At 33.7% G+C, this 25,672-nt stretch overlaps 1 protein-coding gene across 4 annotated transcripts; it reads left to right on the forward strand.

Moving 5' to 3' along the window:
* The first annotated feature begins 2,736 nt into the window (after window positions 1-2,736).
* On the forward strand, window positions 2,737-11,814 carry LOC136209603 (thioredoxin-like protein AAED1, chloroplastic). 4 transcript variants are annotated; one of them, XM_066001123.1, is made up of 10 exons: window positions 2,737-2,959; window positions 3,054-3,198; window positions 3,281-3,326; window positions 3,467-3,526; window positions 3,715-3,751; window positions 3,887-3,966; window positions 4,100-4,191; window positions 4,388-4,448; window positions 5,553-5,619; window positions 11,443-11,814. In XM_066001123.1, exons 1-9 carry the CDS (start codon window positions 2,770-2,772, stop codon window positions 5,610-5,612), a joined length of 771 nt encoding a protein of 256 aa, XP_065857195.1. In that variant the 5' UTR covers window positions 2,737-2,769; the 3' UTR covers window positions 5,613-5,619; window positions 11,443-11,814. The 4 variants fall into 4 exon arrangements, with proteins under 4 accessions (XP_065857195.1, XP_065857196.1, XP_065857194.1 ...); XM_066001124.1 differs by lacking the exon at window positions 11,443-11,814 and adding an exon at window positions 8,690-8,897; XM_066001122.1 differs by lacking the exon at window positions 11,443-11,814 and adding an exon at window positions 6,440-6,687.
* The last annotated feature ends 13,858 nt before the right edge of the window (window positions 11,815-25,672 follow it).

Raw genomic sequence — 25,672 nt, forward strand, 5'->3', positions numbered from 1 at the left:
GAAGAAGAGAGAAGGTGGTCATTTGGAGATTTTATTTATTTATTTTAATTTTAATTTTGTTATTTTATTTATTTATTTTAATTTGGACAATTTTACCCTCTGCCACGTCATCAAAACTAACGGTGTTAAGCCATTTTCCGTTTTTCGGGTAACGGCGCAAACCACAGTCCTTTTTTTTGTATTAACAAACCACAAGGGTTTTTTTGGAACAACATGAAACCACAGGGGTTGTTTTTTGAATTTATCCTAAATATTTTTAATCTGATTTTTTACTACGTTGACAACTCATCAAAAAGACATCTAAAATACTTCTTCTCATTTCTCTCTGCTTCCGTAATTATATATAGTATAGATGTTCCATTCTTACCCGGTTGAAACACATTAATAAAACTTAATTTCCAAAAAAAGTTTTTTCGTGTATTTAAAATTTATAACTTATATAAAAATTATCAATTTATTCTTTAATTTAATATAAACTAGTTGAAGATTCGTGCATGGTGCCAGATATAATATTTTATCAAATACTCTAAACTTATTATTAAATTTGAAAATATATATTAATTAACGTTTTGAAATTTTAGTTATTTATAATAGAAGTATAAAGGTTAATTACATAAAAAAAACATTAAAAAATTAAACCCCTTCAAAATAATCTTACATTTAAATATATGTAATTTTAAATCTTAATACACATCTAACATCCATTCAACAATTTATATTAGTATATATATGTTTTTTTTTCTGTTTGGTTTAGATATTTTGCCTTCCTCCTAAAAATAAAATATAAAAAATTATTATCAAAATGACTTGTAAAATTGACAATTAAAGATTAATTTAGATGATTTTTTTTTTTTTGAGAAATGCTTGTAATTTCATTAGATAAAACATGAAGAAGTACAACAAACAAAATGTAAGGAATAAAACCACACATAATTACAAACTAAAGCAAATACAATATCCACGAACGGATAGAAATGACTACAAAGAGCAAAAAGAGCCCATAAAAGGCACAAAAAACACAAAACAACAATATATTTCTCGTTAATCCAAATCTATAGAAAGACAACTGCAATCCAAACTTTATCCTTTAGACCATTCCGAACATTCGGATCTGAATCATCTTTTTTGTTGCAACCACGTAGATTTATTGATCTACGGACAAGATAAACCATTTCCGCTCTTGCTAAATCCGAAAAAAGCATAAACGACATAATAAACTGATAAATAGTTCCGATGAAATATATGAACACAAACTAAAAAAGCAATAAAAAATATAGAAATCTAACCCGGTGAAATTGAACTTTAAGAATTCAACCTTTAAATTTGTTTAGTAAATTTTAACAAATTAATCTATTGAATATTAAGTTTAAAATTAAGGGGAAAGTTCAAATAAAACCCATGTGGTTTCACTAATTTTCAGATAAAGGACTGTGGTTTACTTTTTGTAAAAACGATGACTGAGGTTTCGCACTTTTAATAATGCTATTAAAACTATCTTTAACGACCTGAAAATGAAAATTTTCAAGAATTAAAGTTGTTCAATGTCATATTTTCTATGGAACTACATTTTCGATTTTAGAAAATCATCTTTTTTGAAACTTTCTCTCTCTAAACATTAACTTTCTCTCTCTTTACCAAACATCATCTAAATAATCTCGAAATAAAAAAAGTTGAAGAATTAAAGTTGCTTAGAATATTAGTAGTTCTTAAAATATTACATTTTTTAAGTTGTTAAGGGTGATTTTAATAGTATCGATCGAAAAAGTCATTGTTTTGCTAAAGTTGAAAACCTCAGTCCTCATTTTGACAAAAAGTAAACCACGGTCCTTTATCTGAAAATTATTGAAACCACATGGGTTTTATTTGAACTTTACCCTAAAATTAATTATATGATAACTAATTTATCAAAATATAGGATGTTCCCAAACTTCAAAGGTTTCACCTTTAATTCAATTTCATAAATTTCTTAAGCCTTTGTTTGGGAGTTTGGAGGTTAATGGAGGTGAGAGTTAAAGGAGGTAATGAAAAAAGAAGGGAAGTGATGGAAAAGAAAGTTAAAAATTAACCTTGTTTGAGAGTTTATAGGATGTAAATGAGGTTAAATGTTTAACTTCGTTTGGGAGTTTAAATTTGGAGGGGAAAGAATGTTAAATTTACTCTGCAGAGACAAGAAATTTTAAAAAAGTTTACGTTACTCCCATTAACCCCCAATTTGGAGGTTAGAGGAAGTAAAGTTTTAATCCCATTAACCTCCATTTACTCTCAAAAAATAACTCCCAAACAAGTTTAACTTAATACTTAACATTCCATTACTTCTATTTACTCCCATTAACCTCCTCCCAAACAAGGGCTAAAATAATACTCCCTCCGGTCCACAATAGAAGTCTTTCTAGAAAGTTTTTTTTGTTCCACAATACATGACATTTTGCTTAAATCTATGCACATTAATTTACTTTTACCAAATATACCCCTATTTAAGTTGACTTTTTGTCTTGAGAATAGATAAAGTTACTAGTGGATGCAATTATTACAAGGGTAACAAAGTCTTTTACTTAAAATTAATTGCATTTCTTAATTAGTGTGCATTAATCTTAAAAAACTTCTATTGTGGACCTTAGGGAGTAACAATAAAAAAAATTCAATTTCATAAATAAATAATTATTTTCCACGTGGAACTCCCGCCTTCCACAGAAGAAACCAACGGCCACAACAGAGCCCACTCTATTACTCCATAGCTAACTATGGAAACTAGTCGGAGCCAGGCCAGCCATGGCAGTTTCTCTCTCCCCCGTTTTCTTCCCAAATATTTCCCGACCTGCCGTCATCGCCACCACTGGTAAGACTTCGATACCTATTTTTGTCTCCAATTCGACGATCGACCGCCGTAGACCAACTAAATTACTGGCCGACGCCGCGCGTCAAAGCCTCGTCGTCTGCTCTGCAACATCAGGATCCACTGGCAAGTACTGTATATTGTTATTACTTGAAAGAAGTGTTGATCAATCTATGCTTGATTTTCAATTAATAGCTGATTATATGAGCTTGTCTGATAGGAATTGAGTATTCGGGTTCGGTGGATGAGAATTCCGCGAATTTACTGAATACGGTGAAAGTGTTTGATTTGGATGGAAATGGAATTCCGATTTCTGATATCTGGAAAGACCGGAAAGCTGTTGTTGCATTTGCTCGGCATTTTGGGTAAATTGTGATTGGTTTTAGCACTAATTTGAGGCTCAATTAGGCATATTAATTCCATCTTATATTTTCTGTTGGTTTTCAGTTGTGTCTTCTGCAGGAAACGCGCTGATTATCTTGCTTCCAAGAAGGTAAATGACATGATCCGGAGACTGGTTTACATGTTTTTGACTTCATTAAAATTGTTTATATCTTCAGTTTGGGCATATTCAGTAGAAGTTTAAGAAGTGCCATTTCAGAGCTCAATCAAGTTCTGTAAATTTTTTCATAGGAGATCATGGATTCATCAGGAGTGGAACTTGTTTTGATTGGTCCTGGCAGCGTTGAACAGGTATATATATTTTGGCCATGGATATTTGCTGCAATTAAGAGACTTATGGTAGATTATGTGCTTATCATGCAATTTTACTCATATTTTGTTTGTTTTCATCGTTTTCTTAATTATCTGTAATTTGTTGAATATAAACTTAAATTGGATTGATGCGTTTGATCATAATCATTACCATTCACTTGATCCAGGCCAAAACATTCTCTCAGCAAACTAAATTTAAAGGAGGTATGCTGCTTATAGAAATTGAGCTTAACTATGTCATTTTATAGTAGTTAACAGTTAAATAGGGAACTTTTCCTTTCTAAATAGTTGGCTTTCTTCTTATTGCAATGTCAAATCTCATCTTTCTTTTTCTTGCAGAAGTTTATGCAGATCCTAGCCACTCATCCTATGAAGCTTTAAAATTTGTTTCTGGGGTTTTAGCAACGTTTACACCCAAAGTATGTAAGCTTCTTTACATTTAATCATAGGCATAGTTCTATAGATGTGGTTAATAGATGAGATACATGCAAAATCTAGGATTCTTGTGGTTTCACTGAGCTTTCCTTTGGGCCAATTTTCCAATAAATGTAGGCAGGCCTTAAGATAATAGAATTGTACATGGAAGGTTATCGACAAGACTGGAAACTTTCTTTTGAAAAGGATACCGTCTCGAGAGGTGGCTGGTACGTGAACCATCTTGTTACCACATTCCTTGTTCTATTAATTTTCCTTTTGACCGTGAGATTTTTAAGCTTGTTATATGGAATGCTGTTACAATATTCAACTTAATTTGTCTGGTTCAAGAACACTTTGTTATCCACATAGGTGTTAAATTTTGTTTGATAAATATGAGTTTCACTCTTGTTTTCTGCTTTTCAGGCAGCAAGGTGGAATTATAGTTGCAGGCCCTGGTAAAACAAACATATCATACATCCACAGGGTTAGTGCATATCCTTTGCTGTTCTCTCCCATTAATTTAGTAGTTTTAAACTTGATGTGCAGTCAAGTAATGATGTCATAAGGAATGAGTCAGTGCTGTCAATTTCTGACAAAACAACACGATTTATAAGGACAATCTGCCTGAACATGACCAGTTTAATACGATTATCATTTTTCTTGCATCTATATCATATATAATCATGTAGAATATATAGATTAAACAACACAATTACTACACGGTACCTCATTTTGACACTACTGGAGTGAGGTAAAGTGGCTTGACCATATGGGCTTGAATTATATATGGTGAACAAACTTACTTGGGAGAATTTGGAAGCCGATATGACTTCCCTCAGTGGAAATTAAATCAGTCTTGTTTTACTTTCTTACATTTTATTACGTTGGTAAAAAATAAAATCATGAACTTTTCTTTGTTTCTCACATAGCATATCCTTTTACTAATGCTTTACTCTCTCTTTTTTTGTCAAATTTATCCTATATGAGAACATTAATTTATTAACAAATTTGGGCTATCTGGTTAAGGGCTTTTTATCTGTTATTTCGTCTAGGGCCCCTAAAATGTTATGATCGGGCTTGAATAGGAATTATTTCATATAAAAAAAATGGATTCATTTTCTGTTCGTAACAAATGAACACTGCAAAATAATGACCTTTTTCCTGGACATCCTTGTGATACTGTCAAGAAACCATTTGAGCTAAAAACTAAAAACTTAAGTTGATAGATGATGCTCATTATCTTTGACCCCTCCGCACGTGAATATTCATTGTGCTTCAAGCATGTACAACACATACAAATATTACGTTGTTAAAATAACGTATCAAGAAACTATTTAAGCTAATAACTAAGTCTTTGTTTGGGAATTGAGAGGTTAATGAAGGTGAGAGTTAAAGAAGGTAACGGAAGGGAATGAAAAAGATGGAAATGAAAGTTAAAAAGTTTTACTCTAAAAAAAACTCTCAAACAAGGTTAATCTAATATTTTACATTCCATTAACTTCCATTAACCTCCTTCCAAACAATAGCTAAGTCTTAACTTTTATTATTATCTCTAACTGATATAATTTACTGGTTTGGACTTATTTAGGATAAAGAAGCAGGAGATGATCCAAATATTGAAGACATACTGAAAGCTTGTTGCTCGTGAAGAAATGGTATACTTTTTCTTTTTTGGTCCAGTTTATGCCTAGTTTCTTGATGTTTTCTTATACAAACTCATTAATCTTCATCCTTCATATAGATATAAAAGATTTTATTCGTTGAACCTGTTAATTTATTATAGTTAGGGACCCTAACTTGTGAACAAATTTGAATTAGTAATTGAACAGCAACTCAAATCAAATCGAAAAATGGACTTCTGATTTGTTTTTGTTTTTTTTATTTTTTAAATTTAATTTAGAACTTATGATAAATATTGAACACAATAGACAAATTGCAACAAAATGCAAAGAGTATTTGTTATTTAGAATGTAAACTGAGGAAGCTTTAAATAGCTTTACAGTGAACAGGAATCCAAAAACAGAAACTAACGTATCCCACATATACAGGAAACGTGATTACAGCAAAGACCAAATCAAACTCTAACTTATTCCTAGTTTCTAGGAACTTATTGTTAACAGCAAAGACTACTTCAAACAAGAAGACACGTTACTTAACAAAACTCTCCCCTAAACTAAACTTGCTTACAGCAAGTTAGTTTATACCCAAGCTGCTTCGAACACCAAGTGCTTCTCTAAGCTTCTCAAATTGATCAAGCTTTAACGGTTTTGTCATGATATCTGCAACTTGCTCATTCGTGCCACAATATTCCATTTTAATTGACCCATCATTTACAAGATTTCTTAAAAAATGAAATCGTACATCAATATGTTTGCTTCTCCCATGAAGTATCGGATTCTTTGCAAGTTTAATAGTAGAAGAATTGTCAAAGAGAACCTTCACATAGTCAATTTTTGTACCTTCAATTTGTTTCAGAATTCTCTGCATCCAGACACATTGACACGCACATGAGGCAGCAGCGATATATTCTGCCTCTGTAGTTGACAGACTCACTACATGTTGCTTCTTGGACGCCCAAGCTACAGCTCCTCCACTTAATACGAAAACATATCCTGATGTACTCTTTCGATCATCTATATCACCAGCATAATCACTGTCTGTATATGCCATTAACTCAGTTGTGCAGCCTCGTTTGTAAACAATGCCAAAGTCAGCAGTACTTTGAATATATCTCAAGATTCTCTTAGCTGCTAACATATGTATCTCCATTGGTTTTGACATAAATCTGCTTATGAGACATACACTGTACATCAAATCTGGTCTTGTGACAGTCATATATAGCAAGCTTCCAACAATCTGCTTGAACAAGGTTCCATTTACTTGAGTGCCTTCCTCCTCCTTTGATAGTTTGTTTCCTGGAACAATTGGATTTCTGACTCCATTGCACCCTTTCATCCCGAATTTTTCAAGCATTTCACTGGCATATTTCTTCTGGCTGATGAAAATGCCATTTACTCCTTGATGAACTTCCACTCCCAAGAAATACTTCATTTCTCCTAGATCAGTCATCTCGAACTCCTTCTTTATAGAGTTTTTGAAATTTTGTATCATAATCAAATCATTGCCTGTAAAAACAAGATCATCAACATAGAGACTTATAATTAGAATCTTGTTGTTTTCCTGTTTTACAAACAAGGTAGGATCACAACAGCTTCTTTCGAACCCTTCTTTGACGAAGTATCCTTCAATTCTACTAAACCACGCCCTTGAAGCTTGCTTTAAGCCATAAAGAGCTTTGTTTAGTTTGTACACTTTGTTCTCCTCTCCCTTAACTTCACAGCCTTGTGGTTGAGCGACGTAGACGTCTTCTTTGAGTTCTCCGTGCAGAAATGCGCTTTTAACGTCTAGTTGAAACAACTTCCAACCATTTTTCGCTGCTACTGCAATTACCATGCGAATAGTATCCCATCGTGCTACTGGTGCAAAGACCTCATTGTAGTCAATTCCCTTTTCTTGAGCATACCCTTTTGCCACGAGGCGTGCTTTACATTTGTCAATCTCTCCATTTTCGTTGAGCTTGGTTCGATACACCCACTTTACACCTATCACCTTCACTTCCAAAGGAGCCTTTACAAGTTCCCAAGTTTGATTTTTCTTTATTGCTTCGATTTCAAGATCCATTGCATCCCTCCATTTCTTCAATTTTGCTGCTTGTTCATAGAAAATGGGATCAGCAGATATACATAGAGCAAAGTTTTGTACCTCATCTTCAGAGAATCCTTCTCCACTTGTGTAATCTTCTAAGTAGGCAGGAGCTCTTCGTTCTCTGATTGAGAGAGATGAATTAGAGGTATTGTTGGGGCTGGAATTGAGTGAGTTAGAGCTGGAACTTGCTGAATTTGGAACATCACTGTTGGAGCTTGAATTTTTTGCGTCGTCATTGGAGGTGATGTCTTCATCCACATCTGCTGTATTTTCTTCATCTAAATCTGCTTCTTCTTCTCTTTCATCTCCTTGATTGTGGGCTTCTTCATATTCTTCTCCCCAATCAAGTACATCAGTAGTCTCCTCTTTTGTTTTTGCCCAATCCCATCTTTCATCTTCTTCAAAGATGACATCTCTACTGATGGTTACTTTCTTTGTGAAAGGAGTAATCAGCTTATATCCTTTGGACTCCACACTGTAGCCGATCAGGACTAATTTCTGACTTTTTGCATCTAACTTCAATCTCTTAGCATCAGGTACATGTACATTTCTAATGCAGCCAAAGACCCTGAAATATTAGGTTTCAAATCGCTCCAACATTCTTCTGGAGTTTTATTTTTCACAGAGGCAGTGGGACTCCGATTGAGAATGTGACATGTCCACTTCGCAGCATCTGGCCAAAGCATTTTGGGCATTTGTTTTTCTTCAAGCAAGCATCTCACCATATTGAGGATTGTACGGTTTTTACGCTCCGCAACTCCGTTTTGCTGAGGCGTATACGCTGTAGTAAGATGTCTTCTTATGCCTTGTGTTTTGCAAAATTCTGAAAATTCTTTGGAGTTGAATTCTCCTCCTCTATCTGTTCTTAAGCTGCACATTGATAGACCACACTCTTTCTCCACCATTATTTTGAAATTTTTGAAAGTCACAAAAGCTTCACTCTTTTCGTTCAGAAAATAAACCCACAGCTTTCGACTAAAGTCATCTATGAATGTTAATATGTACCTCTTTTGACTGTAGGAGGCAGGCGAAATAGGACCGCAAATGTCTGAGTGTATGAGCTGTAATTTCTTTGTGGCTCTCCAATTACTCTTCTTTGAAATGGCTACTCTATGTTGTTTTGTCATCATGCAACTTGTACATTTTTTTGTTGGGGTTTTGATGTTTGGCAGCCCTCGAACCATCTCTTTGTTGTGCAGCAATGCTAGATTTTTATAGCTCAGATGCCCAAATCTTTGATGCCAAATTTCACTCGATTCTTCAATTTGTGCATTGAAGCAAGAAGGTGATTTCATGAGAATGTTTGCAATAACTACAAACATTTTGTTTGCTGTCATTTCGCTTTTCATTATAACACCACGGGTCGGATGATATAACTTGCACACTCCATGTTTGATAAGAATGGTGATTCCTCATTCTTGTAATTGACCTATACTCAGCAGGTTAATACGCAATTCAGGTACATAAAAAACATCACTCACAATTTGGATTTGGCCTCCAACTTCGAGCTTGATACTCCCTTTCCCCATCACCATCAGCTTGGAATCATTCCCAAGTTTAACAGAATGCTTAAAAACTTCATCAAGTCGTGTGAACCACTCTTTGTTTCCTGACATGTGGTTCGAACATCCAGAATCAAGAAACCAGATCCCTTTCCTTTTGTCTTGCTTGAGATCAACTTGCGCCATTAACAACATCTCATCTTCATCATCGATCTCGGCATAGTGAGCCCGTTTCTCTGAATTTTGGCATTCATACTGAAAATGTCCCAGATTGTGACATTTATAGCATTCAATAGCAGATTTGTCAAAGAACGATATGCCTCTGCCTCTTTCTCGACCTCTAAACGTGCCTCTGCCTTGTCCACTTCGGTCTTCATGTGTAACTTTCAATACTTGATCTTCTTCTACAGATCCTTTCATCCTTTGTTCGTGAATTAAAAGACTGCTTTGGAGTTCATCCACAGTTAAAACATCAACATTATTTGATTCTTCAATTGAACATACCACGTAGTTGAATTTTGGAACTAAGGATCGAAGAATCTTTCCTGTGATATCAGCTTCTCTGAGACTTTCACCACATGATTTCATCCTCTTGGCAATTGAGAGTGTTCTTCCAAAATAGGCATTGACACTTTCCCCTTCTTTCATCTTCAGAATTTCGAATTCAGTTTTTAGGGTTTGAAGTTGTGCTCTTTTAACCCTTGTTGACCCTTTAAATTCCTGCTTCATCGAGACCCAAATCTTCTTGGATGTATCATCGTTCAGAATGGTTTCCATAATTTCTCTGTCAATGGCTTGATAGAGATAATTCTTCACCTTCTTGTCTTTCAATTGCTGTTCTGCAATAACTTTAGTCTCTGCTTCTGATGGCTCTCTTCCTGCTGGAATCTCTGTTATTCCATCTTCTACTAGGCTCCAGAATTCCTTTGCTCGAAGGAAATTCTCCATCAATTTTGCCCAATGTTCATAGAAGCCATCAAATTTTGGGATAGCTGGTTGCACAAAACCATTATTATTGTTGCTTTCTGCCATCTCTTCACACTCTTCTCTCGTGTTTCTCTCCCACTCTTCTCTCTTAATCAGGCCTGTTCTGGCTCTGATACCAAATGATAAATATTGAACACAATAGACAAATTGCAACAAAATGCAAAGAGTATTTGTTATTTAGAATGTAAACTGAGGAAGCTTTAAATAGTTTTACAGTGAACAGGAATCCAAAAACAGAAACTAACGTATCCCACATATACAGGAAACGTGATTACAGCAAAGACCAAATCAAACTCTAACTTATTCCTAGTTTCTAGGAACTTATTGTTAACAGCAAAGACTACTTCAAACAAGAAGACACGTTACTTAACAACTTATTTAGTTCAACTGTTGTAGATGTTAGCTGATTGGATTGATTTTATTCATCTGTGAAGATCAAAACATTCATGTGTACACGCATATATAAGAATGATATTAGAATAATAGTGTACAAAATATTATTTCTTCTAATATTTATCATTAATTTTTTATTGAAATAATTTATTAGTTTAGAAAACTATTAATTTATCAAGAAAAAAAGCTCATAAAGAAACAAAACCAACAAAAAAACAGTTCCTATTTTTCAAAGTTTAACAGAAGAAACCTGTTGAATTCCACAAGTTCACTCAATTCAATTTGAATTGAACCATACTCTATATTGACTTGGTATTGATAGTGCTCAATTTGGTTTGATTTTGGAATCAAGACACCCCAACTCTTTTCTTTTTGTTACAAAGGAAGGCTAAACGCTTGAGGGAAACACAAAGACAGAAAGAAAAACCGAACCAATACCGCTAACCTTGAACCATACGATTCGTCCCAAGGCCGTTTCAGTCAGCTAGGAGTATATCGTGGATGTCTGTAGGGGCACATCACACTTTTAATGACGTAACCACTTGTGAATCAAGTTCAACAAAATTTAACCAAGGTCAACAAAATTTAACTGATTAATCCAAGAAAAATGCATACTACACCTATTGGAAACGTGCATAGACCCTCATTTCTTCTCTCTAGCAGCACAAATACAGTTAAAATCACATAGAACTACCCAAGGGCCTCTGATTGTAGTACTTAACTCAGCCGTATCTTCCATAAAATCATGTTTGAGGCATTCTGAGGCCGAACATAAACAAAGGTGGCAAGGAAGGAGATATCTGAGATAGAGAAGTCCAGATAACGGATATCGTTGTGCATGAATTGCTTTTTTTTATATGAACTGTAATATCAACTGTCTCCTTTTTCCAGAAGAGCCAAATACCTCCACTGAAGCCCTCTGTTTCAACAACGTCTACATTACTGAACTGAAGCTTGCACAAAGCCCTTCTGCTCAATGTCCGGGGAGGCGAGTCTTTAGAAGCACCAGAATATGCGGATTAACAAACATGACCAAATGACGAAGAGCACAATGAAACACTATACCTCCCGCTCCAAAACAATTCCAAGAAATACATTTCATCATAAAGGAAAAAGAGTTGTCAGAGGAGCCTTCCAAAGCACACATCAAACACAAACATCCCTCCGGGCTGTCTAGGGGCACAGATGTAAGTGTGGTATGCCCTAGGCCATTCCTGTTGTATATTATACAGTGTGAATTTTGTATCCAAATGGTAGTTAATAAAATATGTATTCATGTGTAATTATTTGTATTGTTTAATTACTTAATGAATATACATATTAGTCCAAAGATTATTTACAAAGAGATAATATTATTAAGAGTTAATAATAATGAGATATATTTTTTTGGTAAAATAATAATCTTAAATGTTCATAGTCGGTGGATAATGAATTGGACACTCATCTATCCTTAGACTATCACCTCTGTTTATTTTCTCGATTAGTATGAGATATTAATCAGAAACAGAAAATCTCATTCTGTTTGATATGTTGATATCAGAATAAATATGTGGACATTCGAAGAGGCGAATGGTTCGAACTGTGACGTTAGATAATAATTGCACAAAGGTTTACTCCTAGTCAACATAATTATTATCTAGGTCATAATAGTGCATATAGTCCTTTGACTTGAGGAAACTTAGTTGTTCTTGCACAGGTAATTATAGTTTGTTCCTGCTTTGTACTGGGATCTTAATTCTGATAATCCGGCAGTGAATCGCTATAGTTAATTGTGTAGTGTAACAAGAGTTTGCTAATAGAGGATTCATTACTCTAAGTAAATAGAGATAAATCCTAAGATAGTTATTGATTGGTTTTTGATGGAATGAGTTCCTGGCCAGGACAATAAGACTCGTCTTATGAGATAAGTATCAAGGAATGGTTCCTTAATGTGAGTCTTATTTTATGAAAGACTTAATCAATATTTCTTAGCATCTTGACGATTAGAGCTTGACACTTTGTGGCTCTAGTCAAGATCAGGATTTTTAATGAAAGGACTTTAGTGCATGGAAATTATGATCGATGGTTCATAATTAGTTTAATTATAAGTTCAAGTAACTTCATTCTTTAATTGGGACGTCATGGCGCAGTGTGTTAGCTGGAGATCATGACCTTTAGAGGACTATAAGTATATATAAGCTAAGCTTATATAGGATACACTTGTAGTACAAGGAATTGGATTCCTAACATAATTAATAAGTGTTATTATTATACCTCTAATGCCAGTTAAAGATGAACCTAGAAAGTCACACACTTATAAGTTGTATGCATCAAGCTTTAGTTAAATTGATTAATTAAAAGTGTTTTAATTAATTAATTGACACAATTGAATATGTCAATGGGATTGACAAAACATTCTAACACTGTTTGATATTCAATTGAAATGAGGAAATTATAAATAATTATTCTTGCTCAATTTAAATTGATAGCCTTTTCAAAATACAATTGTCAAGTGTTGACTGTTAGTATTGAGAGGTGTCTATTTCGTTAAAAGATATAATGGTAATTAATTACGTTGTTAATTAATTATTATTATTATATATATATATATTATTAATAATAATAATATAATCTATTATATAAATATAGGGAAAATTACAAAACTAGGTCAAATGGGAAAGCCATTTACATATTTAACCCATTTACTCAACCTATTACATATCTAGACTCATTTTGTGTGACTTTCCAAAAATACCCCTGACCTTCCCACTTCCCCCCTATCTCTGCGAATCACCGCTCCCCCCTATCTCCTTGGTTATACGAAAAGTTGCTCCTGCATTAATGATTTCAAGACTTTTGATCTTCATTTCTTCCTTTAAATTGCACAAAATCTGCACCATTTCGTCAAAATCACAATGAATTTCTCATTTTTCTCTTTTCATCTCTTGATTCTGCAACTTCCAAACCCTAGAAAACGAAGCCATGGTTTTTCATCTTCATGTTCGTTGCTTGGTTTCTTTCTTCTTGTTACCATCAAAGAAATGGTTTTTCTACGTTATTTCCTTCGTTCTTCCCATGTTATCATATTGTTATTGTCGCTTTTGGGGGTGAAAGGGGCGAAAAATGTAAGTATCTGTTTTTTTTCTGCGTTTTATCATGAATTCACTTCGCAATCGATGGTTTCGCTAAGCTTTGCGAAGAGAACGAGCCTGGAAAGTGATGATCTACTTCGTGTATTGATGATTTCGCGACGTTCTGCGAAGAGAAAGAGTCTGAAACGTATGGATCTACCTCGGGAATCTATTAGTTCGCGAAGTCTGCGAATAGATCCTTACGTTTCAGACCTCGCAGACTTCGCGAAAAAATCGTTATGCGACGTAGATAGTCACATTTCAGACCTCGCAGACTTCGCGAAAAAATCGTTATGCGAAGTAAAATCACCTCTTCCTCTGCACATTTACATTCGCATGCTTCGCTAATTTTCATTTCGCGAATCCAAAATCGTCCTTTTTCATAACTAACACGGTTAATTTTTTCTGTAGATGGTTGAATACGTAACATCCCTTTCTGGAAGGCGGCGTACTGAGCTGCAGGGAAGATGATTTTCCTTCCTGTATAGGGATGAACTTCCCCAAGATTGACACATTCACTCCTGAAATGATTCGTTAGGAGAGGTTGTGTCAATCTTGGGGTGCACCATAGGACACGTCCATCCCATGGTGCCAATCTTGTTAGTAGATTTTGATAATGTTATGATTTGAATGTCGTTATTGTGGCAATCTTGTTGTAAATTTTGATAATGTTAGTAGAGTTCATTGTGGCAATCTTGTTGTAAATTTTGATAATGTTATGATTTGAATGCCGTTATTGTGGCAATCTTGTTGTAAATTTTGATAATGTTATGATTTTAATGTTAGAATCCGTTGTTGTTTGCCCTTTTTTGTTATATACAACTTCGCGAATTAGCTTCAAAACACATCCAGGCTTCGCATATGCGAACTAAATTCATCAAGCAAACCCAAACATTTACTTCGCAGACTTCGCATAGTATGGAATATGCGAAGTCAGACGGGATGGGGCGAGCCGCGCGTAAATATTGGGGGTATTTTTGGAAAGTCACACAAAATGAGTCTAGATATGTAATAGGTTGAGTAAATGGGTTAAATATGTAAATGGACCTCCCATTTGACCTAATTTTGTAATTTTCCCTATAAATATAATATAATTTATTATTATATTTAATAATTTATTATTATTATTATTATAATAATAATAATATGTATGTAGTAGGACACTACGTCCTACTACACCATCATTCTTATCTTATGATAAGAATGATATATATATATATCATATATCAAGTTATATAACTTGATAATTTTTGAAAAAAAATAGACATACGATTTCAGTTCAGAAATCATATACGGAATTAGTTTTCGATTTTGAGCAAGATTAATCAATTTCTGTAAGGCTTGATCTAATCGACTTAGTGGACTGACTAGAGGCTTCACCACTAGAGAAGCTTTAATACCCGATTGGAATCTACAAGAGGTATTTTTCCAATCTCGTAGTATAAATATCAATTTGATTATTGAAGAACTTAATGATCTTGGTTAAGGATTTGATGTCAGACATCGGATGTTTGACTGTTTATCAGAGTGATTGGATCACACTGATTGTTCGTTTAGGGAAAATTTTTGAAATTCGTTCCTAAATACCAACATGCTTCCGCTTCAAATCCTTCAAGTGGTATCAGAGCCATCTAAGTTCTTTTATAGTTAATTGATGTTGTGTTCTCTTGATTGATATAATTATGGATTGTTGGGGCTTTGCTTTTATTATTTTGCTCTTGTTGTAATTTTGGAGCAAAATTGAAGGAATGTCGAAATTGACAGATTGCAGAATTTATGGCGTGGGCATGCTTTAGACAATTTTTAGTTGTCTAGTTTATATGTTGTCTATTGTTATAAAATTGAAATGTGATTAAAATTATATATTGGCCTTAAATGTAAGTGTTACATTTAGGAACAATTGAGGGTCAATTGTACGAAAATGGTCAATTGTGTAATAAAATCAATTTTGATTTTACTACATAAAGATATGTAATTTGATTAATTACATGTTCAATTTTATTCAATCCATAATTATACCAATAAGTTTAGATGAATGCTAAGATTGATCACCACAAGACATGTTATTGGATAATGTGCAAACATTAACTAATAAATTGAATTAAGTGTTAATTCAAGATAAATTTCTTTTTATGCAAAATTGCATGTTAGAAATTTAAATTGGTTAATGTGCAAAGTGAGACCTTAAGTTAAATTTAATTTAACCGCAAGACCAGAAATCTTCCAAATAAATATTAAATCCGATAAAGATACAAGAGTTGTATCGAGGCTCTCCATTGGTGCATTAATATGCAAATGGTTTGTGTGATTAGTGTGAAAGTTAATTCCCATTGAATTAATTTGTGGTTTATGTTAGGCAATTAACATTGTAATAATGCCAATGTGAAGCTGAACAATGTTGATTCGGGCTTAATATAATCTGCTGATCTAGTGGGTTGGATTTATCTAGTGTGGAAATCCAATAATGTCAAAGGGAAACTGAGGATTAAAACACTAGGAGCTAGAAAAGTATTAAATTGAATTTCACAGCATAGTGCAAAGTGATTGACAAGTGTTGTCAACTTGTGAATTTATTAGTTGTCCCAATAATACCAATGTGAAGTTGAGGGATAAGCTAATAGAATTTATAAGAATTCAATGTACCCACTAATAATTCATTCCAAAGAATTATCGTTTCCTATTTGGAAGTATAGGATTCGCCAAATTAGTGGGAAACCATTATGATAAAAGTCCATGTCATATTGGTTCGTTTAATTCACCTTAAATATATAACTGACTATCAATCTTTATTTTCTGCAGTTACTCTTTGATTCCAAACATGTTATCAACACCTCTCTAATCGATATTAGACCGTAATAGGCTCACAGGGCCGAATTATGTGGACTGGCTGAGAAACCTTAAGGTTGTGTTAACTCAGCAACGTTTATTATATGTAATTCTAAAGCCTAAGCCTGCATGCCCTAAAGAGGATGCAGCAAAGGCTTTACATGAGACATATGATAAATGGGTAGATGATGATACCCAGGCCAAATGCTATATTATTGCTTCTATGGATAATGAATTACAGAAGCATTATGAGAATATAGCAACATCTTTTGAAATCTTATCGGGCTTAAAAGACCTGTATGGTGAGACCAGCAGGACTATGCGATATAAGATATCAAGTAAGCTCTTTAGGATGAAGATGAAAGAAAGCCAGAATGTTTCTGATCATGTTGGAGAAATGATCCATTTAATCCAATCTTTAAAAATTTTGGATTTTGCAATGGCTCATGAACTCCAAGTTGATCTTGTGCTTTCTTCACTCCCACGTTCATATGGAGGTTTTGTTTCAAACTTCCAATTAAACAAAGTGGAGTGTACTTTGGCTCAGTTGCTGCAGAATCTGGTTGTTCACCAACAGAATGTGGTGGACCAAGATAAAAAGAAAGATGATGTTGTAGTAGTGGCTGCATCTTCTTTTAAAAGGAAGGGTAAGACCCAACCTAAAAAGAAGAAAAAGAAAGTTCAAAAGACCACTAATACAAGTCCATCATTTGTGAGGCCAAAAGCCTCAACACAACTTAAAGGTGCTGTTAAGCAGGGATGTTTCCAATGTGGAATGGAAGGTCACTTTAAGAGAAATTGCCCAATCTTTCTGAAAAGTTTAGAGAAGGGTAAGGGTGCAGCTTCTGCATCAGGTATTTCTCTTAATAATTATTTAAATGTTGATTTAAATAATGATCTTTCTTATAACTCATCTAATGCCTGGATTTTAGACACTGGAGCAACTTCTCATATTTGTTCCTATGTTTAGGATCTGGCAAATAGAAGGTTGTTGGAAGATGGTGAAGTGGAACTCACACTGGAAAATGGTGCAAGGGTTGCAGCCAGGGCAGTGGGAGATATTTCACTTATGTTAGACCATCATGTTTTGTTATTGAAAGATGTATTGTATATACCAAAAGCATATAAAAATGTAATATCTGTATCTAGTTTGACAAAAAGGAATTATGAATTCCGATTTTGTAATAAAGCTTGTACAGTATATTTTGATAATGTGATTATCGGTTCTGGTGTTTTACATCGTGGTTTATTTTATGTTGATAAAAATATACCAAATAACAAAAATGAAAATAAGCAAGTTTTGCTTGGCAACCTAAAAGAGGTGAATAATAATTCCACTGATAAACAATCAGAATTTAATTCCAAATATTTGTGGCATCTCCGTCTAGGACATATTTCTAGTAATAGACTCACTAAGTTGGATAAGATGGGAATTTTGAATCTAAATTCTCAATCTGATTATTCAACATGTGAATCATGTTTACAGGGAAAAATGACTAGAAAACCATTTGTGGGACAAATGAAAAGAGCCAATGAAATATTAGAATTAATTCATTCTGATGTTTGCGGGCCATTTAGTGAAATAGCTCATGGAGGTTATCACTACTTTGTAACCTTTATTGATGATAAATCAAGATATGGTTATTTGTATTTAATGAAATACAAATATGAAGTTTTTGAAAAATTCAAAGAATTCAAAGCCGAAGTAGAAAATCAAATTGGGAAAAATATTAAATCACTAAGGTCGGACCGAGGTGGTGAATATATGAGTACTGAATTTGATGATTTCCTCAAAGAAAATGGAATTATCTCTGAACTCACTCCTCCTTACACACCACAACTAAATGGAGTATCTGAAAGGAGGAATCGGACTTTGTTGGACATGGTTCGATCGATGATGAGTTACACTAATTTGCCTATCTCATTCTGGGGATATGCAATTGAAACAACACTTTACATTCTCAACCGTGTTCCTTCTAAATCTGTTTCTACCACACCATATAAAATATGGGCTGGAAGGGCACCAATTTTGAATCATGTTAAAATTTGGGGTTGCCCTGCTTATATAAAAAAACAGAAAACAGAAAAATTAGAGGAACGATCTACTAAAGGCCGATTTGTTGGATACCCTAAATCAAAAGGATCTATGGGTTATTATTTCTATCTCCCTGATGAACAAATTGTTACTATCAGTAGGGATGCCATTTTTCTTGAGAAACAGTTTCTGCAAGAAGGTGGTAAAGGTAGAAAGATTTTATTGGATGAGGAATCATCTAATAAAGAAATCCAACATGCTGAATCAAAGCAAGTTGATCAGCCAGATGAGCCTACCAAAACAACAGATATCATCACTCCAACTCTTAGGAGGTCTGAAAGGGTTTCACATCCTCCTGATAGGTATGGTTTAATTACTGACCACGAACAAGAGTTATTTGTTTTTGGTAGTACTGACCATCCTGATGATCCAATTACTTATGAAGAAGCAGTATGTGATACTGACTCTTCTAAGTGGTTAGAAGCAATGCAAAGTGAGATTGATTCCATGTATAAGAATGAAGTTTGGGAACTTGTTACTCCACCTGAAGGAATAGTTCCTATAGGTTGTAAGTGGGTATTCAAACGCAAACTGAATTCTGAAGGAATTGTGGATACTTATAAAGCAAGGCTTGTGGCAAAAGGTTATTGCCAACGGGAGGGAATTGATTTTGAAGAAACATTCTCACCCGTAGCTATGTTTAAAAGTATTCGAATAATCTTATCTATTGCAACACACTTTGACTTTGAGATTTGGCAAATGGATGTTAAAACTGCATTTCTCAATGGATTTCTTGAAGAAGAAATCTACATGGAACAACCGAAGGGTTTTATATCCAAGGAAAGTTCTCAAGTGTGTAAGCTCAAGAGATCCATTTATGGACTTAAGCAAGCTTCAAGGAGTTGGAATAAGAGATTTGATGAAGCCATACAGAGTTATGAGTTTGTCAAAAATCTTGATGAGCCATGTGTTTATAAGAAGGTTAATGGGAGAGCTATCACTTTCCTTGTCTTGTATGTTGATGATATTCTGTTAATTGGGAATGACATTGGTATGTTAACTAATGTTAAGGTCTGGTTATCCTCTACCTTCTCTATGAAAGATTTGGGAGAAGCCGCCTATATTCTTGGAATTAAGCTTTATAGAAATAGAGCTAAAAGAATATTAGGGCTATCTCAAAAACTCTATTTGGAGAAAATTCTAAAGAGATTTAGAATGGAAGACTCCAAAAGAGGATTGATACCTGTTAGACATAGTTTGCAACTCTCCGCGGAGCAATCACCTAAGACTCCAGCGGAGAGAGCAGAAATGGCCAAGATTCCTTATGCTTCTGCTATAGGAAGTCTAATGTATGCTATGTTGTGTACAAGGCTAGATATTGCATTTGCTGTTAGTCTAACAAGCAGATATCAATCAAATCCATGTATGGCTCACTGGATTGCTGTTAAGGCTATCTTTAAGTACTTGAGAAGAACTAAAGATATGATCTTAACATATGGAGGAGGTGATCTGTTAATTGAAGGCTTTACAGATTCTAGCTTTCAATCAAATAAGGAGAAACTTATATCCACTTCAGGATATGTGTTTACATGTAATGGAGCTGCAGTTGTTTGGAAGAGTTCTAAACAAGATACTGTAGCTGATTCCACTACTGAGACTGAATATATTGCCGCCTCAAGTGCCGCTAAAGAAGTAGTGTGGTTGAAGAACTTTATCACCGAACTTGGTGTGGTTCCTTCTATTGTTAGTCCAATCCCTTTGTATTGTGATAACAATGGAGCGATTGCACAATCCAAGGAACCAAGGTCTCACAAGAACTTCAAACACGTGCTTAGGCGGTATCACTTAATCAGAGAGATTGTTGGACGAGGAGATATCTCGTTGCAGAAAATAGCATCAGTTGATAATCCAGCTGATCCATTTACTAAGCCAATGACTCAGTCACAGTTAGACCGTCATCTTGAGAAGATAGGTCTTAAATATTGTACTGAATGGCTCTAATGCTAGTGGGAGATTGTAAGTGTGGTATGCCCTAGGCCATTCCTGTTGTATATTATACAGTGTGAATTTTGTATCCAAATGGCAGTTAATAAAATATGTATTCATGTGTAATTATTTGTATTGTTTAATTACTTAATGAATATACATATTAGTCCAAAGATTATTTACAAAGAGATAATATTATTAAGAGTTAATAATAATGAGATATATTTCTTTGGTAAAATAATAATCTTAAATGTTCATAGTCGGTGGATAATGAATTGGACACTCATCTATCCTTAGACTATCACATCTGTTTATTTTCTCGATTAGTATGAGATATTAATCAGAAACAGAAAATCTCATTCTGTTTGATATGTTGATATCAGAATAAATATGTGGACATTCGAAGAGGCGAATGGTTCGAACTGTGACGTTAGATAATAATTGCACAAAGGTTTACTCCTAGTCAACATAATTATTATCTAGGTCATAATAGTGCATATAGTCCTTTGACTTGAGGAAACTTAGTTGTTCTTGCACAGGTAATTATAGTTTGTTCCTGCTTTGTACTGGGATCTTAATTCTGGTAATCCGGCAGTGAATCGCTATAGTTAATTGTGTAGTGTAACAAGAGTTTGCTAATAGAGGATTCATTACTCTAAGTAAATAGAGATAAATCCTAAGATAGTTATTGATTGGTTTTTGATGGAATGAGTTCCTGGCCAGGACAATAAGACTCGTCTTATGAGATAAGTATCAAGGAATGGTTCCTTAATGTGAGTCTTATTTTATCAAAGACTTAATCAATATTTCTTAGCATCTTGACGATTAGAGCTTGACACTTTGTGGCTCTAGTCAAGATCAGGATTTTTAATGAAAGGACTTTAGTGCATGGAAATTATGATCGATGGTTCATAATTAGTTTAATTATAAGTTCAAGTAACTTCATTCTTTAATTGGGACGTCATGGCGCAGTGTGTTAGCTGGAGATCATGACCTTTAGATGACTATAAGTATATATAAGCTAAGCTTATATAGGATACACTTGTAGTACAAGGAATTGGATTCCTAACATAATTAATAAGTGTTATTATTATACCTCCAATGCCAGTTAAAGATGAACCTAGAAAGTCACACACTTATAAGTTGTATGCATCAAGCTTTAGTTAAATTGATTAATTAAAAGTGTTTTAATTAATTAATTGACACAATTGAATATGTCAATGGGATTGACAAAACATTCTAACACTGTTTGATATTCAATTGAAATGAGGAAATTATAAATAATTATTCTTGCTCAATTTAAATTGATAGCCTTTTCAAAATACAATTGTCAAGTGTTGGCTGTTAGTATTGAGAGGTGTCTATTTCGTTAAAAGATATAATGGTAATTAATTACGTTGTTAATTAATTAATATTATTATATATATATTATTAATAATAATAATATAATCTATTATATAAATATAATATAATTTATTATTATATTTAATAATTTATTATTATTATTATTATTATTATTATATGTATGTAGTAGGACACTACGTGTCCTACTACACCATCATTCTTATCTTATGATAAGAATGATATATATATATATCATATATCAAGTTATATAACTTGATAATTTTTGAAAAAAATAGACATACGATTTCGGTTCAGAAATCATATACGGAATCAGTTTTCGATTGTGAGCAAGATTAATCAATTTCTGTAAGGCTTGATCTAATCGACTTAGTGGACTGGCTAGAGGCTTCACCACTAGAGAAGCTTTAATACCCGATTGGAATCTACAAGAGGTATTTTTCCAATCTCGTAGTATAAATATCAATTTGATTATTGAAGAACTTAATGATCTTGGTTAAGGATTTGATGTCAGACATCGGATGTTTGACTGTTTATCAGAGTGATTGGATCACACTGATTGTTTGTTTAGGGAAAATTTTTGAAATTCGTTCCTAAATACCAACATGCTTCCGCTTCAAATCCTTCAACAGAAACCCGAGTCATTATCACCTCGACTTCTCTTCCCACGACTAGTAAACTCAGTAGCATCAGGGGAGCTGTCTGTTCCCCTATATCAGCATCTAGGGCCATGTCAACCTTCTCATTATCAAGCCTTAATTCCGAGAATCATTTCTGATTAGTTATGTCCCGAAGTGGACGAATCGAAGAATCACCTCTGCCACCATAACTTATACCATCTTTTCCCCTGCGTGCATTGAGCTGGAAGTGCCTCGGGGAAGGACATGTCAAATCAACACCAATGTCCCATCTCCATGCATTCATGTTTTCTCCCTCAATAAGGCCACCATCGTTCTCGGCTGCAGCAAGGTTGATGGGAGTGAAAAGCTTAGGGGTCTTTTCAGAAACTCTATGTTGGCTAGGCTTGGCATTCGGGGTGGACCTACATCTTTAGACCATTATCCACAGTCCATATTCCGAGTTAACTCCATTCCCCACTAGGTCTACATTTTCCTTCTCATGATCGACAGGGATATGCAGGTCATCTTGACATGTCATAGCAGTATCTTTCGTTGCAGTAGGAGGACTGCCATATCCCACTCGAATGCTTGGATTGATACAAGATTCTTTCCCATGTCCATGAACTCCACAATTCATACCAACAATATGTTATCACTCATATTCGACTCAGTATAGCTCATCTTCAATCCAAAACTGCACCACTTGCACTCGTAAAATAGTCTCTCTCTGCCTTGGCTGTATTCGAAAGTCCACTTTAATATCTTTGCCAAATGTATTCTCAATGGCCATGAGTAGACTCTCTTCATAATATAGCATAGGTAAATGGGGGAAGCTTATCCAGACCATAGTCATTGGATGAAGGTCAGACGACCATGTACACACTGTCAGGTAATGGCCCTGTACAATCCAAGCCCTTCATTCATTACGTTCTCTCTGTTGCCAAAATTCTTAAACCAAACAGATGGTATCCATTGCCAATGTCAATCGTGGTAACTTCATCCTTAGCTTTCCAAAGCTCAATAACACGATTTCTCAAAGCAATATACCCAATAGTTTTGCCAATGAGCTTCACGGTCAAGTATTCCTTCCATGGTTCAACAAGTTGGCCTTTGAGTTGAGAAGAAACAGAAATACAGGGTTCAAGCTTGTTATCATTCACATAATCAATGGCTATAAGGCCTATAGCATGTAAATCAATGATATTTCGACTCATTGGAGTTTCCTTATCCATAAAGGCAGAATCACGGTAGGTCATGGGGGGCGTGAAGGTCAACAATGGAAATTGGTTTAGACTCGTCATGATTTAGTACTTCAATCTGCTATAATAAATTTCTCTATTGCATTTGAACCATCCCTACTCTAACCCCTAATTATAATAGATGTATATTGTATTCAACATCATTGCAAGTTTGCAACCTCATATTGATGCAAGTTGGTCAAATATAAAGGGAAAAATATGAGAAATTTTAAGGTGGATTAAGTATAATAAATCCAAACAATGAAAGAAGAGAAACATATCACCATATTAGGAAATGATGAGAAAATTTACTATGCGCCTAGCATACCAACTAAGTAAAATGATTTGGTATGTAAGCCTAGTAAAATTAAACAAGTGTCCAATTTAATAATAAAAAACCTAATACCATAAAAAGGGTAATATGATATTTTAGAATTGGGTACATTACAAACAGATACTGCCAATGTTTGGTTTATGAGAGGATAGATTTCCAATTTCTCTTCAACTTAATTTCTAAATTTTTTGAACTACTCTTCATACGTTGATTTTTTGAACAGATGTCTTAATTTTAGTGCCCCGGCATACCACATAGGTGGTATGCCGGGCACATAGTAAATTTTCTTGAAAATGATTGGTGTAAAAAAAAGAATATAAATGTTATGTTTCTATTGATAAGGTCCAATGGACAAAGACTGTATTAAATTTTTGGAAAAATTACACAAAAATTCATCTTTTAAAAACTATTTACAACTATGTCAAGTCATAATTTTAGATTATGTCAAACTAGTAAAATAAATACTTTTATGATGTATGAATTGGAGTCTAGATTTCTTAAATTATGGTGTAAAATCATAACATATAGAAAATAATGACATATTAAGAATTAAATTTGGTGATATGACTTAGTTGTAATTTTGTACTTAATTATGATATTCATGTATTTGACCCTATAATTTATAGAGATTTCATATGTTAAATAAAAAAAAATACAATTTACTCAATTAAATTATAAATGTTCAATCCTTAATTAACATACATATCAAATTCAATTGAACATATGCTACAGATTATCTGTATTTAAAGTTTCGTGTTAACAATTTTAAGACAATATTTTGTGTTGTTGATTAAAAAAATAATATAGTTCAATCAATTTTTTTTGTCACATTTAATCGTATTATCTGTATTAAAAAATTATTGATTTACATTAAATTTATTGAAAATAAACTAAAATATCTTTTATCTATTTTTAATAATAATTATTATTTTTTATGAATTGAACTACTCTTCATATGTTGATAACTTAAAAAGACAATTAATATTTAACTCATTAATGATGGTAAAATAGAAAAAAATTATTTTGAAAACCAAAACTGGCATAATATGAAATAATTTTTTAAAAAATGTGAAATTATTTTGAAATGAATGGGGTATTAAATTAAATGACTTGAATGCTTTATTCAAATAATATATTAAACTAAAAAATTGTTTTAATGTATTAAATTAAAAATAAGATGCCATCAATATCACGGGTTTGATGTAGGGGTATAAATGACCCAAGCTATTCATGAGCGGTTCGATGTTTGGCTCAATAAAAATTCGATCGTATTTAGTTCGATTTATAAACGAGTCGACGACGAAGCTCGGCTCGAAAGTTCGCGAGTAGATTCAGGTTCATGAACAACTCATGACAAATTCAATTATAATGTCCAGGAATATGCTCATGAGCAAGATTGGTTCAATTATATTTTAATAATAATGTTTTTATAAATGGAGGAAAAAAAAGCAACTTAGTTTTGTATAAATTTTAGTTTTGTAGATTTCAAAACTATATAGGTTTTTTGTTAAAGAAATTCCAAATCAATATAATTAATAAATATAATTCATGAGTTGTTCGCGAGCGAAGTTCATGAACTGAATTAACGAGCTGTTCGCGAAAAGCTAGTT

Source organism: Euphorbia lathyris, chromosome 10 (assembly GCF_963576675.1).
Source record: "Euphorbia lathyris chromosome 10, ddEupLath1.1, whole genome shotgun sequence".
Classification (NCBI taxonomy): domain Eukaryota; kingdom Viridiplantae; phylum Streptophyta; class Magnoliopsida; order Malpighiales; family Euphorbiaceae; genus Euphorbia; species Euphorbia lathyris.